Below are 15826 nucleotides of genomic sequence, written 5' to 3'. Positions count from 1 at the left end.
GAACTACTCAAGAATTGATCTATGTTTAACAGAATTCATAGCAGGCTATGTGTAAGACACTTAATAAAAAAAACCACACGCATGAAAAGGCGGAGGAACTTACTCATCACATAAGTTGGCACGCTACCTATTTCCAAATGTTCAGTTCCCTGCACAAACCATCAGCTGTTTAATCTGCAAACACAAAATAAGCTAAGTCGACAAACAAAGGCACAAAGAACACGCTGTGTACAAAACGAACAACACAAGTGAGAGCCTCTCCTCAACCAAAACCCAACATTCAATAACTGTGAACACAACCTACAGACCTGAATAGACATACATGTTAGTCTGGTGTGTCCACCAACTTACATTTACATATCAAACAACCCTAGGTAAATTTAGAATGCAATTAACAACAAGAAACATGAGCAGGAGGCAGCATCAGGGAAGTGAGACACGATACATCAAGGAAAGGGAAAAGCACTGTAAAGCAGGATACAAAGAAGAGTGCTCCAAAACAAACTGAATTTCATTTAAACATAAGGATTCAATACAAAGTTGACTGCTATTAAAAGCATACATATGATCGCCATATACGACGAACCAGAATTTCTAAACATAGCACCATTACAACTTGAACTACCTAACAAGCTTGACAGCTAACAAAAGAGAAACTGTATGGCGATACAGCAAGAGGGAACCAAAAGAGAACCATCACCCCTAATATTACATATACAAGCCACCTAAATTATAGGAATACATCTAGGCTTGTCCCATCAAAAGAGGAGGCAGTTTCACGAAACAGAGCACGGTGTGCTCACACCCCAAAGGTTGAACTATTTCGGTAGGTTAAACAGTCTTCCGGCGTTTGAACACAGTGTCAAGTTCAGGTGGAACAAAGAAGACCGGGGTTGCAGAAGTAGAACCAGGAACAGATGGCCTGACAAAAGAGGGTCTGGACATGCGCTTTTTGGGGGGGAGAGGAGCAGTAATCATAGAGGGTATCTGAAATGGACAACCACGGGGAGTCAAGCAGTCTTGCTCAATCACAAGGGCGCTAGGCTGAATAGTTTCTTTAACCCCGGACATGCGCTCCCTCACAGTCGAGCAACTTTCTTGTTCAAGAGAATACACAACAGCAGCGTATTTCCCAGACCCATAGTTCGCGTCTACAAGTTCAAAAGCATAGAGGCGCATCAAGCAATAGATGGCCTTCTTTGCTACACTTTGCTTAGCATCCTCAAGAGTCTCTGTATAATCCCCAACAACAGACTCCATAGCATTACTCTTGTGCGGACTTGTGAATGTCAACCAACAAACCCAAGTGTGAGGCCCAAACTGGAGATGCTCAATAGGAGCAAGCAAGACTTGAGTCTGGGCAACCACGGTGCGCAATACTCCTATATAATCCAGACGCACGTGTTTCACAGAAACTCGAATGTCCATACAATGATGTTCTGGAGGCAGGACCTGTGGATGTCCGCTTTCAATACCCTCTAACTCAACTCTCTTGAGACGATACAACCTCGCACATCTTTCAAGGGCCCTATTGCTAGCAGAAGTAAAATCCTCAACAACAACATCATATTTTTTTATAAGGCTACGGACAGCCTTCTCAGCAGCTCTCTCGCAAGACTCCTCCAGTGTAGGAGCTTCTCCGCCAATGTACACATAAGCAATTGCACTCGTTCCCGGCCTCACCGCCACGCAAACATTATTTTTATCTATATCTAACATATCGTACATTGGCTTTGGAAAGTGCAAGCACTCTACAACCTGCCTCAAAAGAGGCTGAAAAGGAATACGGATTTGTGCGGGCGGCACTGCCATAACCTGTGATGGGAAAAGGCTAAATTAAGGGGATTTTAGGCACATAAGCAAGCAAACAGTCTGAGACTGGGCACGTATATGGTTAGGCACACCGAGCAAAGCAAGAAGTACAAGAACTCGCTGTTGGACTTAAAATCAGGATTGCAGATGACCATGCAAAATGAACAAGGCAATTAGCTTGTTAGCCCACTGTACAACTGCTCTACAGGCAGCAACAAAAACTAAAACACTCAAATGTTGGCTAACCACCCTAGCACAAACCTAGACCTAACACTGGATTTTTTAAAATATTGGGATGTAAGTGTATGATAAACATAAAGGGGGGAAACCTTGCTGGGCTCACCACTATTAGCTGTGTGTACGTGTTGTCAGTTAGGACCAATTGAAAAAGGTGAGTCGGTTCCAAAAGACTTAGGTTCTCGTTAACTCTTGTAGCCAACCACACTATAGGTCACAGTCTGATTCAAGTAAGCACACTATAGGTAGCTATTCAGTCAGGCAGACTACATGGAGACAGTGACTCCGTCAGCCATACTTACTTATAGTATTAGGATTCGATTGATATTGAGCTATCCTATATGTTTGGGATTTTAGTGGCACTGTATATCCAGGGACAGTTGAACTCTCTTCAGTGTGTAAACCTTAAACACTACCAACAAACACACAATACACGATACTCCATCTATATTACGACTAAACATACCAATAGCAACAGATTGATACCCCGAATCACCCCGTAGTAATTAGTGCGTGACTGCTGAAAATTGCAATGCTATGTTAACTTCCACCCAATTGTCCCATTTCAGTATGCTATCACAACAAGCCAAAGACAAATATATAATCAGGTCAATGGACAAAACATCACCACACACATGGATGCACACCTAGGGCTTACACTATAAGCATAAAAGGATAAGGCTAGAGGGCGGTTGAAGGGTTGACTACCTCTAATGTTGTGACCCAAATATTACAGGGAAAAAGAGGAATCTCGGACGGAAATGAATGCTTTGGTAACCCCCAAGAGAGTTAATAAACCAGCAGGCAATGGCAAAACATGTATATGCATACAACTAAGCAACAAGAACACAATCTATTCAAACCAACGCTGCCTGTATTGCAGGCCAGGACGGAAAAACTATAATAACCGGCACAATGAACAGCAGGCAGAATAGTTCGGGCACTCACCTAACGCACTCAAGAGGCAAAGCAAGGATAGCCGGAAACACTCGGAACCAAACCGAGCAATGATGCTTGCAACACCTGTCCTGCCTATGCAACAACAGACAAGAACAAATGACTAAATTAGTTGTCCCCAGATAAAAACACGGATCCAAAATGCAAAACTTAGACAGTAACAAACGGCAGTTACACATCAGTTTACGTAAATTAGCTAGCTAACTACTCTATCAAATATATGCCAAACAACAACTGGATAAAACATGCCTAATTACAAAAATTGGAAACAGAGGCACGTGTTCGCTCCAAACTACACTGATAAAAATTAGCATCAAAGGGAAGTTATGCATAGACAAAATAGTTCTATATTGTGTATGTGCGCACACACACACACAAGTGACAGGGAAAAAGTGCAGTAAAAGGCAACACGACGACCTAGCCAACACAAAGACCATGTTACAGCATTGAACCTCGAAATTCAGGGACGTTACCAATAAAGACGGCAAACTGAATTAGGGATCTCAATGCATAAACATCTCAATATTTCATCACAGCTTAGGGATATGACTACATAACTACCTTAGTGCATAATGATCCTCATCTTGTATTATATAGAAACTTGTGTTAACTGAAAGAATGGCACCCCAGAAGAACGGACAATAAATTTACAAGTATGTGCACAGAGTATACAAAATAACACTAAACAAATGGGGAAAAAACGGATGTTCTTTTTTAAAAACACCAGCAAAGGACCAAGGAGTGCACATTCAGTATTCACCGATACATGTCCATAGATCGTAGGAGGATTTCCGTCAAGGGTAGACAAAATTTCTGGTAGATCATATGGCCTGGGATTTTAAATAGGCAGATTACATTAGATTGACAACAAACGAGCATCAAGAAGCAACATTACAACCACTCTAATTATGTGAGTTAACATGAACACATAGCTAATCTTAACCTTGTTATTAGTATGAGTAATAAAAGGGAGCAAAGCTGATTGCACCACCTTTCCAAACAAAGGAAAACAACTGGTAAAAGGGAGCAAAGTTGATTGCACTACCTTTCCAAACAAAGTAAAACAACCGGTGAAGCAAAACCCTAAAAAGGAAAGAGAACCCCCCTCCCTTTATATATAGGTGTCTACTTTTGGAAACCAGCAGTTCTAGAAATTGGAAAAAGGACAACTGATAAAGCCCTCTAACACACACAGCCACAAAAAAAGGGATAATAAAAAAAGGCAGCATGGTGTGATTTTGAGTACAAGGAAGGTTGTACTATCCCAGGAAAAGAGGGATGTGCACAAGCCGAACCCAAGAGTAAGGGGAAGGTTGTACTATCCCAGGAAAAAGAGGGATGTGCACAAGTTGAACCCAAAAAACAGGGTTGTCTTAGAAATCTAAGTGTGAAGCTAAAACACCATAAGTAATACTGTAGAGTATGAATTAACATGTAATGAAGAGGATTAATTCCAGAACCCAAAATCAAGAGAAAAAGGATTAATGCACCACAGTTAAGGGGAGAAAACACCACAGTTAACACTCCAACCTACGAATGAACATGTAATCAAGAGAATTAATGGAAGCAACAAAAAATAACATAAGGCTGAAGATGATTAATGCACCAGAATCAACAATTTACAGATGCAATCGAAAAAGAGGTAAATTGCAAAAGAAAACCCCCAAAATTACTCTGAATCAACAATTTCCAGATTCAAGATTTAATCGAAAAAACCCTAAATCGCAAAAAAAACTCAAAATTAGTAGATGATAAATATAGAACATACCTGTTAACAACCTATCAAGTTGTTAATCAAACCACCATCCTAACCAGTAACCAAAGGCGGAAAGATTTCAAGCATGTGGGAAGCAATGAACTATTTACCAATCGAATGATCATCTAGGAATGAAGGTTTGCCTAACTAACCAATTCAATTGCGTCAGGTAATGAATTCAATGCTTCCCACAGGCTGGAAGAGTTCCGATCGTCGTAGAAGAATAGCGCCGCCGCACAAGATAAGACGAACTGCGAAGAAGCAACAAGCTGGATCAAAGGGAGCAAAGCGAAGAAGGAGACACAGGTGGAGAAGGTGAGGCAAAAGGGGAAACAGAGGAGAGAAAAATGGAAGGAAGAAACAGAAAGAAAAGAGAACCGCCAGAAAAGAGAAACAGAAAGAAAAAAGAAAGCAGGAAATAAAGAAGGAAAAATAAAGAAAGGAAAAGGAATTTGGGAAAATGCTTGAATCAAGGTTTGAACCTTGGGTGGCTTAGCAAATAGCATAGAGCAAACAAAGGGAAGGGATGTAGGGAAAATTCCTTATGAATAGTGAAAATCAAGGATATAAGACTCATAACACTATGCATAAGCATAGTGTTTCCATCCCACACATTTTAAAGGTTTGGGATTCACGCATCCGATAATTTATACAGTACAGAAAAAATACTTTCTCTGTTCCGGAAATATCGAACCATTTGTTTTTTACACTATTCACACTACGACTTTTGCCATTTTTTTGTGATTTTTACGTAAGGATATTTTAGTTATGTAGGGTCATGTTAGATTCGTACCTATATATTTTTCTAAATAATATTTTTTTTATAATTTTTACTTGCACATGATTTGAGATATATTAAGAGTCAAAGTAAATAAGTAATGGTTACAAGAGTAAAAGTCAACCATGGTGCGATACTTTCGGAACGGATGAAGTATATAATTATGTACTCCCTTCGTATTTATTTAAAGGATAAACTTGTCTTTTCCGACGGTATTTATTTAAGAGATATATTTGCTATTTTTAGTAACTTATCAACTCTACCATCTAATTAAATAATACATCTAATTTACCTTATGACCCACCATCCTATTAAACAAATAATTTCATAAACCCACCTCCCACCCCAAAATGACATGATCCCACTTGTTTACTTATTAAAATATTTACTCAACCCCACTTGCTTTATTATTTTATTTTATTCAATTCTTCTTCTCGATACCCGTGTTCGGCCAAGTGTATCTCTTAAATCAATACGGAGTAAGTAAAATTTTGTTAGATCTCGTACATAATTACTCCATCTGTATTTATTTAAGAGATACACTTGTCTTTTCCGACCGTATTTATTTAAGAGATACACTTGCCATTTTTAGTAACTTATCAACCCATCATCTAATTAAATAATATATCCACACCCCACCCCCACCCCCACTCCCTAAAATGACATGGTCCCCACTTATTTTTCTTATTAAAATATTTACTCAACCCTAATTATTTTATTACTTTATTTCATTCAATTCTTTTTCTTAATACGCGTGTTCGACCAAGTGTATCTCTTAAATAATAAATATGGAGTTAGTATAAAAATAGTATTATAGATTGAAATGAAGTATATTCCATAAAAACAAATGATTGATGCGTAGATCTATTAGAAAATGGAAGAAGTGTAGTTGGTATTTGCCAAACAAAGTGCAAAGTTAATTGTGATTTGTGAGCGAGGCTCTGTGGAGGGCGGAGCAGGTCGTGGTGGACTGTCAGTGCTGCGACGGAGCTATCTACAGATTGGTTACATTGCAAATTGCAGGTACTTGATTCATTTTTAAATTGAACTTCAACAAATTCAGAAAATAGAGTATGTGGTAAGTTAAATTGGGTTTAAATTGAATTTTAATTGGGTTTCCACTTGTTTCCTTCCTGTAAATCGTAATTATGTATTCATGTTGGTTGCTACTTGATAAATTGCTATTGTATTTTCAGTTTTTATTCTGTATTCCCGTTGCTAATCTCAAAACATGAACAATTGTAATCTTGAACTATTTGTTTGTTGAACAATGGTAATTTTGAACTATTTTTTTGTTGTTGTAATATTAATACATGTTATTTTTGGGATGATATTTTTTGTAAGTATTAAAATTTTACATTTGAGCATCCTGAATATATGATCCTGAATTCCTGATACATCTCTTCTTCACACATCTAAACACTACGAAGTTGAAAAAATGGTACATCTTCAGGAACATCAATCTGCATAAAAATAATGTTTCAAATCCTAAAATGCGGAATATCAAGCTTATAAATCTTAAATACAGTAAGATTCCCCTGTATTTTATCCTTGTTTTGTCATTAATTGGGTGAAGATTTATTGCAGAAGAAAAACTGGGTTTTTTTTGTGTGCAGGGAATACTATTTGAAAGAAAAAGCTGCAAAACTAATATCTTGCAGTCTAAAAAGAAAAGACTAGTAGTGGAAAAAATGGCAGAAGCAAAGGTCATTATCAAGTACATTGCTTATGCCATCTTCTTCATCCCTATCTGTATCTTTCTTTTTCTGCTTGGATTTGTCAAAAGTGAGCTCTCTCTCTCTCTCTATCACTTTCTCTCTCCAGTGTTGGATTTTTCGGTGTTTATTGAGCTGTAGAGACAGTGATGTACACGGGATTCGATCACATGTCTTTCCGCTGTTGCAGATTTGATTGACATGCCAAATATCTGAACTTGCAGGTGCAATATTCAGCCCCTTTGTGTTTCTAGTAATAGCTTTTGGGGATACTGGTATTGTAATTGGGTTATGGCCTTGCCATCTCTTTTACAGCATTTATTGCATAATCAGGTAGTTTCTCAACACCCCTATTAATTCACTAATTCATATTCTGCAAGATCCAAACTTTTTAGATTGAACTTTAAGAGGTTGTTGGCATAAACTTAGTATTATACTTTGTAAAAAGATGTGTTTTATACAGTACTTTATATGATTTCGGATGATTATTTGAGATTCGAGAAATCAATTATTTGGTAAACATGAAACTTACCATTATGAGACTTACCATACTGGGAATTTGGGTTTGCAGGACCAAGAAATTTGGGCCATTTATGAAGAGTGCGTTGATCTTGCTGTCACCCCTACCAATTGCAATATGGACAGTGGTTGGGGTGCTGGGCAGTGTGATAATGGCAATATATTATGCTTTTGTTTGGCCTGTAATGGAAACTTTTAGGGCAGTTAGTATGGAAGGTTTATCAGTTCCTCAGAAGTTGTTCAAATGCTTAACGGTATACATGTAACGGTTATGCTTTATGATTTTTTGTGGTTTTATTTTAGTTGAGGCTATATATGCTAATAGGTATGGACATGTTTATATTAGGATGGTACTTGGAGCAATGTATGGGGAGCGTGCACTATTGTGCGCGATTTTGCAGACTTCTCCTTCCATTCTTATTTCTCTGTGATGGATGGATTGCTCGAATCAAACGAAAAGGAGCCCATTGAACTCAAGTATGTTTCTGCTGCCTAGACTTCATGTAACTTTCAGTATTTGATATAATAAACACAATCTAATTTTCAACACATTAGATTGCAAACAGAAGACTATTATATTAAGGCATAGATAATGTTGAACAACTATCTTATGTAATGGTATTATCTTCCAGTCCTTGTCAATGAACTCAGATTAGAAGAGTCCGAAGATATAAGCGTGATTTGAACACAAAATATTCTCACTCTGAACTGTTCCATATCCTTATTATCATCCTTCAAATCTACCGCCTTTTAGTATGGGAAGATACAGAATTTAGAGCATTTCTTAAAGAAGTTGCACTGTTGCACCGAAAAGTGACTCAAATCTGTGTAATGCTAAAACTAAAAGCTGAAATTGTGCATTAGATTTTCCAATTCTGTGATCGAAAGTCTGCACTGTGCAGTCTAGCCTGCCCTTGAAATTTGTAGTTGTATGAGGGAACGATAACCTGTTTCGTGAATATGTGGTTTCAAAAATGTGATTGAACATTCAATGCAACTGAGATCTACAAAGACTACAATATGTGCATATGTTAGTTCCTAAAATGTGATTGGAAACTAAAACTATGAAGTTTTACTCCAGAGTCTTCCTTTCTTATCTTGAAATTAATAACATACATGACATATGTTATAGTATACTCTATTTAGGCTTAGTTGTGTTCGACTCATTTTGAATTATTTCAGACTAAATAAGTTCAGATAAGTTCAGTTAATATAAGTTCATACGGAGTATAAGTTTAGGGGGAAAAAAAAGTTTTTTTCATACATTTTCATACACAAATAAGTTTATTCGGATTAAATAAGTTCAAATAAGTTCAGCTCTGACAAAATAAGTCGAACAATACTGAGTTTTCGACCTTGTTGATTATTTATATCTACTAGAATACTGAACCTTGTCTTTCTATACAGAGTTTTGCAGCTTCCAGGGTGTGTTTTAAGTGCTGCTCTTGGAATTGTGGTGGATGTTATTTTTATTCCTTTGATAACACTTTACAAATCTCCGCTATTACTTTTTAAAGGATGGCATCGTTTGGTACAAGATCTTGTGGGGAGAGAAGGACCCTTCCTTGAAACTGTTTGTGTCCCCTTTGCCGGACTTCTTATCCTCTTGTGGCCAATTGCTGTCGTTGTAGCTATTGTGTGTGGTGTTCTTTCAAGCATTGGATTCGGATGCTATGCTGCTTTGGTGGCATATCAGGTAGTCTTCTGTCTCTTGTTATCCTCCATTAATTGTATGGAGAGGGGACATTATTGATCCTATTATACTCCGTATGTCACAATTTTCAATTGATTTTTTCTGTTTTTGGATCGGGAATGATGTTTAGGAAGAGTCTACAAAGAAGGGATTGCTCTATGCCATAGCATCAGTGTCTATTTTCGATGAGTACACTAACGACCTTCTTTATTTGAGAGAAGGCTCTTGTTTTCCAAGGTATATTTTGATTCTAAAATACCAAAAAGGTTCTCTTGAATGTGATATTATAAACTCTTTCATGTGCCATTTTTATAATAACCCTTTCCTTGTTAACTTAAAGATATTTTATTTAGTAACAATCAGTTTAAACAGTAAAAAAAATCAGTTTTGCAAAAATCAGGTGAAGGGATTAGGGCCTTAATCACGAAACTGTCACGAGTAGTATCAGAATTATAACCATTATCTATTTGGGTAGCCAGACCTAATTATCGAGGAGGAGAAAGTTCCAGTTTTTCTTTACTTCCCGTAAAAGGACTGCATGAACAACTCGATGGTGTGTACAAAAAGGAGCCTCTTCTGAGGACAACTTCAGCAAAGAAGAGAGCATTGAATTCCATTATGGTAAGTGTTGGATATGACTTCTTTCTAAACAAAGTAAGAGCTAAAAAGATTGATATTATTACACCCTCTGATATATAAAACAGATATGGGACAATTTCTTCAAAGGGTGTGAGCAAGCTGGAAAAGATCTTCTTACAAAAGGAGCTATCACAACTGCAGATTTAAGCGCTTGGCAACAGTCAAAGAACAACCAGATAATCAATGTAGGAGTTCCTGCTTATGTATTAGTGGATTGCTTGCTTCGCTCTATTAAGAGTGGCTCGACAGGATTTCTTTTGGGTAAGAGCTTCTCCTTTCTCTCTGTTAGGCTCCGTTTGGTAGGATGTAAATCGTTTTCATGGAGAACGATTTTCACCTTTTCAATCGTTTTATGTTGTTTGGTTTGGCAAAGGGATGAAAAACAATTTTCCATAACTACCTCAAAGGTGGAAAAACATTTTCCATTTGAAACGAAGGAAAACCACTTTTCCTCCTTACCTCCATCTTCCTTCTTCCCATCAATCTTCACCCATCTTCTCCCCATTTTCATTTTTCTTTTATTTTTTGGAGCCACACAAAGGAAAACTAGTTTAGAATTGTGGTTTTTCCTTGAAAAAAGTTTTGCATGGAAAATCATTTTTCACTGAAAATGTACTATGCCAAACCAAACAGAGCCTTACTCATCTACACCTCTGATCATTGTGTATTAAATATGTAATTTAACCTCTCTTAAGTCTTAATCCGTGGTCTCCCCATTATATTTTCAGGTAACAATGTAGAGATGACAGGTCTGAACAGGCCCGAGGGAAAGGTTTTTGATTGGTTATTTGAGCCAATGAGCATCATGAAAGAACAGCTTAGAAGCCTGAAATTGACAGAGTCTGAAGAGTTGTATCTCTCCAAGTTGTGTCTTTACAGTGGAGATACAGTAAGGATGGCAGCTTGGGACAATGGTGGTGCGCCTCCACGTGAAGAAATCAGGAGAGCGCAATTAGAGGGTATAAGTAGAAGGTAATTTACCTACTCCTACTGCCCCTTTTATCCGTAAAGTGTATTTTGGGGTATGAAATACGTGGTTTTTTAGCCCAACATAGAAATGTGATTAATAACGTGGCACGTATAAGGAAGTGTAAACCAACATAAGTTGGTGGAGTTGGTGGGGAACTCACCTTCCTGGAGGTCAAGCTTAGACCTGAGTAGCTGGGCTGACTAACCTGTGATAGTGCTGGTTCAGTAGGGTTGTTTTCCTTACCTAGTAAAAACAAAAACAAAAAAAGTATTAAGAAAGTGTAATCACCTCAAATGTAGAAAAATAAGTGTAGAAAACATTTAGGGACAGAAGGAGTAATACATAGCGGACTCAGAAGTTACAAGGTTAAATTAGTATTCTCATTTCTTAAGCTCAACTCCTGATATCATGGTCTTGAATTTTTTTTTAGGTTGCAGGGCTTCTGTTTGACAATCTCAAGGCTGCCAACATCTCGGCGAAAATTCATTCAAGTTGACAAGGAAATTGCTCAAGAATTAACCCAGGGGTCAATTTCTTTAGGATCAGAAGCAGTATGAATTTACTTTGGCATCTGACAAATACTGATATTAAAGCTATAAGGGATCGGTCAGTTTTTACCACATTCTTTTTCTGATAGTATTAAAGTAATAGTTGGAAACTTAGCATAAAAAAATCGATATTTTACTGTCTCAATACTCGATATAGAAACAACTTTATGTAGCCATTTTTTCTCTTAGAAGGCATAAATGTTGAAAGTTTCTAGTACATAATCAAGTTTGCACTTTCTGACAATCTATCCTGATGTGCTTGTGTTCTTCACTTCTGCCTAAGTTTAACTTCTTTGAAAACACCGCAAACCCTTTGGGATAAAAAGGACAGAAAGGGGAGGCAAAAAGAAATGCTACGAGCTACGATCGAGATTCTACTTTGGATCAGTGAAACTACTTGGAATCGAATCGTAAGATCCTTTGACAACTTTTGTAATTTAAGTTCAAAGTACTTAAAGAACATATCTTTAAGTTATCAAAAAGTAAATAGTACAGAGTAATAGCTTATGTGCAGAGATTTTTACAGTAATTGCAAGATTATAGTCATTATACAGGCTGTTTAGGTTATGTAATTTGTTGATGGTAATGATTGTATATGAAGCTAATTAGTGAGAAATAACATCCAAATTAATTATAATGTTAATTGAGTGAATTATATTATATGATCGGTTCATTGGATCTTAGAATCGTTCGATCACATTAGTTTTAAGATCTTTTTTTTTTTTTGTTATCCAAGTAGGATAAAAAACCATGCTTGTTGCAGGAGCCTCTTTGAAAACATTGGTTTAACGATAGTGATCCAAGTAGGATCTAAAGATCCTTCTTAGTATCAGATTATTCAGATAAAGTTACATTTGTCAGGACCTACAAGATTCAGATTGAAACAAGTTACAAAGCCAAGTGTATATAATACATTGATCAGATTTTACCCCAAAAAAAAGACTGATCAGAACATCTAAACATCAAGAGGTTGCTTGAAACAATCATTAGTTATAGGAGATTCAGATCTCCTATTCTGAAGCTGTTCATAAGCTGTCAATTGCCGGATTCTCGGAACACGTTTTCTAGCCAGAATCATGCAGGAAAACCCTGTAAACATTAGAATCCCTGCCAGTATCCAACTAAACTGCAGATTAGCCAATGCTCTTGCTCTGAAATCAGCTTCAGGGGACCCACATGTGACTGAACCATGCATCATTTCATTACTGCTAGTTTTATCCATCTGTGTTGAGCAACCTTTTGGGACAAACTTAGGAATCCATAGCATGAATCCCATGTTAATAAACCAGCAACCTTGAAAAACAACAGAAACTGAAAGAACAAGTGATGCAGGGAAACTAGCAGGGAACACTGTAATGGCTACAGATGTAAGAAAAGAGACTGACACGATGAGTTGCAGCAAACCATGGTATTGACCTTCTAACCCAACATGGTCAGTTGAGTGAAAATGGATCAGGAAAAGTTCTTGACCGAAAACTGATGCAGCCATGATTCCAACAAGACCTGAGACTGAGTCAGATAACTGAGTCGACTCAGCGTAGTAGGCAAAACCTGTGAAAATCGCGAGGTGGAGGAACATGGTTGCGTGCTCAAAGTTGTCGAGCTTGAAACTGAGATGGAAAAGGGGATAGTCGAGGATTTGAAGGATGATTGCTAGAACTGAAAAAGATAGGATGAGGATTAGCTCCAATTCTCTGAGTTTTAGGAGAGAATTGTTAAAAGGGTACCAAAATCTGGAGATGAAATTAGTAGGATCTTTGAGATAGTATGATTTGATGGTGTTTATAATGTGCCATAGACCGAGAATTGTTAGTGCAAAACCCGGTACAAAATGGCCAAGAAAAGTTCCCATGTTTTTTTTTGAGTGATTTTTGTTGTTATGACAAATATGTTCCTGCAATAAACCATAAATAAACTGTATATATAAACCTAAATCTAACCAAATTGAGTTATTATTTTTCTGAAACACACGTAAGTTAGTGGTGCATGGTGCATAGATTTTCCACAAATAATGAAAGGTTCCTCTTACTAGCTATTAGATAACCACCTTTTCAAATAGTGGCCCTTTCAGAAAAAAGTAAACATGCATGATAGAAGAGGAAGAGGAAGATCAATTAGCAACATATCGATGATCAATCTAAAAACAAGGAGGATTTTTAATCATTTTAATCCTTTTGCAAGTTAATCTACTTCATTTGCAGCTAAAATATAGTTTTCTTACGGTGAGTACCTTGGATTCTTCATTTTACTATAAGTACCCATAACAGCATGGTTATTAAAATCGCGATTCCAATCGTAGATTCTTACGATTTTACGATTCAAATATGGTCTTCTGATTCAATTTACGACTCTACACGATTCTACATTTTTTTGTTGACTAGCAAAAACCTCGTAAATTTGAATCACACTGACAAAGTTATTAATAGATCAATATTGTTAATTATTGTTTATTTAGCTAGTAAACAACTACATATTTCGATTAATATTTTTTTTCACCTATAATATGAGCACTTTCAAATTTAAGAATAAAATCTTGATTATACTTGTTTGTAGAATCTTTTGATTTTAAGAGTCCTTTCCAATTCGAAGTAGAATCCTGATTTAGATAACCTTGCATATCAGAGTTTTCGAGTCTGATTAACATAGGTAATCAATAGGTAGATGAAAGGTATGTGAATTCCCCACCTTGTGTATTATGATGGAATGATGGAAGATGACAAGCCAATAATAGAGTATGGTTTAAAAAGAAAGACCAGCAAAAAAAAAGAAGGTATTCCACTCCATGAGGCTCACAATTGCACAATCAATTAGTGCAGCAACAACAAAATTTCTCCTTTAGTGATTAATATTGCTATAACATCTAGATTTTTGCACTAACCAATACAATCAATTCCCCTAAAAATAAAAATAGAAACTATTGCAATACAATTACTGATTTTGCAAAGTTTGGTATGAGATAAGACAATAGGTTAGTGTTTAAAGTCAACTTCTTACTTTTTTTTAAGAAAGAATTTTTTAATCTCACTATAAGTTTACAAGTGTGAAATAATCTTACTCATGATTTTAGAGTTAATAACTCCTTATATGAAGTATATGAACTCAATGCACATAAATTTATATTTCCCAAGAAGAATAACATTTTTTTTTTTTTGTGTGTTACCACTCGATTCATCCTTATGATTAATTCGGATTAAGGGCGAGTTTTAGATGGATATGTTTCAGTTTCCTCCCAATTGTTGTTGCGGGTATCGAACATGCAGTCCTCCATACCAAGTTTAGCCTCAATCACCACTGAAGCAACATACAATTGGTTGAATTAACCTTGAACGTATAACTTTATATCACTAATATGTATAAGAAGTATGGGCAGACCAAGTGATCAATATATTGGGTCTTTTTAAGGACGAGCATGAAGGTAACCTTATATTTTTTTTTATTGATAAATAAATAGCAACTATGATCATGCCAAATGTTCTTATATCATACTTAATATGATTCTGAGGTTATAAATTTTCTGTTTTTCATTTCTTTCAATATAATGGTCGAACGTATGCATTAACAATATCTCAGTCAAAATATTGCTATTATTCAAAAGACACGCATATGGTCCGTCTACAAATATATAGACTTGTCTGAGCCGACACGTTGAAACGGAATGGGTTGGTCTGGGCTTAAGGAAATTTATTAGTTGCTCGGGTCACTCAAAAGGAGTTAGGCCTGTAATAGCTTTCGCCTAGACCTGTCAAAAATCGACCCGACCCGAAACCGATCCGAAAATACTGTGTCTTGAAAAAGAGTTTGTGATCCGTAACCCGATTTTATCCGAATCTGAGCAACCCGAAATGTAATGGGTTAAAACCCGACCGAATCCGTTTTGGACCCGACCGATTGAAAATCATTGTATTTATAGTAATAAATGAGATTATGAGTTGTTGTATTTTTTGACGGGGATTATGAGATTATGAGAAATTTTAAGCATAATATACACGTTGTTTTTACTATTATTGTGTGTAATATGATTTTAATTTGAATTATTGTGAGGGGGTCGAAAAAAGCGCGAGGCTAATGCGTGACATGTCCCTCGTGGGTGTGACTATTCTTTTTATTCAATCAAGTGTAATTGGATTTCCTGTGAGTATACACCCAATTGACTAGTAATATAGGAGTCGCCATTCAGTTTTTAACGACAATGAGAAAAACTG

General features: G+C 36.6%; 3 protein-coding genes across 3 annotated transcripts; 1 reads left to right on the top strand and 2 right to left on the bottom strand.

The window, feature by feature from the left end:
* Positions 1 to 197: 197 nt before the first annotated feature.
* LOC130471981 (uncharacterized) lies at positions 198 to 5380 on the bottom strand. The gene is made up of 3 exons (XM_056842356.1): positions 4775 to 5380; positions 2998 to 3081; positions 198 to 1815 (listed from the first exon to the last, which is right to left on the bottom strand). Exon 3 carries the CDS (start codon positions 1810 to 1812, stop codon positions 832 to 834), a length of 981 nt encoding a protein of 326 aa, XP_056698334.1. The 5' UTR covers positions 1813 to 1815; positions 2998 to 3081; positions 4775 to 5380; the 3' UTR covers positions 198 to 831.
* A 997-nt stretch (positions 5381 to 6377) lies between these two features.
* Positions 6378 to 11846, top strand: LOC110794400 (uncharacterized membrane protein At3g27390). Its single transcript, XM_021999369.2, has 11 exons — positions 6378 to 6563; positions 7157 to 7325; positions 7480 to 7588; positions 7827 to 8028; positions 8121 to 8251; positions 9182 to 9470; positions 9598 to 9704; positions 9947 to 10088; positions 10172 to 10367; positions 10835 to 11078; positions 11507 to 11846. The coding sequence occupies exons 2-11, from the start codon at positions 7232 to 7234 to the stop codon at positions 11631 to 11633; spliced, it is 1641 nt and encodes a 546-aa protein (XP_021855061.1). The 5' UTR covers positions 6378 to 6563; positions 7157 to 7231; the 3' UTR covers positions 11634 to 11846.
* Positions 11847 to 12408: 562 nt separating this feature from the next.
* Positions 12409 to 13533, bottom strand: LOC110794433 (uncharacterized). Its single transcript, XM_021999412.2, has one exon. It carries the CDS (start codon positions 13474 to 13476, stop codon positions 12580 to 12582), a length of 897 nt encoding a protein of 298 aa, XP_021855104.1. The 5' UTR covers positions 13477 to 13533; the 3' UTR covers positions 12409 to 12579.
* Positions 13534 to 15826: the final 2293 nt, after the last annotated feature.

This window comes from Spinacia oleracea, chromosome 4, assembly GCF_020520425.1.
Source record: "Spinacia oleracea cultivar Varoflay chromosome 4, BTI_SOV_V1, whole genome shotgun sequence".
Classification (NCBI taxonomy): domain Eukaryota; kingdom Viridiplantae; phylum Streptophyta; class Magnoliopsida; order Caryophyllales; family Amaranthaceae; genus Spinacia; species Spinacia oleracea.
This window is presented reverse-complemented; position numbering and strand designations above follow the sequence as displayed.

Coding starts and splice junctions, on each gene's coding strand:
- LOC130471981 (XM_056842356.1), bottom strand. CDS start 1,812: ATGGCAGTGCCGCCCGCACAAATCCGTATTCCTTTTCAGCCTCTTTTG.
- LOC110794400 (XM_021999369.2), top strand. CDS start 7,232: ATGGCAGAAGCAAAGGTCATTATCAAGTACATTGCTTATGCCATCTTC. Junction 7,589..7,826: donor AGCATTTATTGCATAATCAG/GTAGTTTCTCAA, acceptor TTGGGTTTGCAG/GACCAAGAAATTTGGGCCAT. Junction 11,079..11,506: donor TTAGAGGGTATAAGTAGAAG/GTAATTTACCTA, acceptor ATTTTTTTTTAG/GTTGCAGGGCTTCTGTTTGA.
- LOC110794433 (XM_021999412.2), bottom strand. CDS start 13,476: ATGGGAACTTTTCTTGGCCATTTTGTACCGGGTTTTGCACTAACAATT.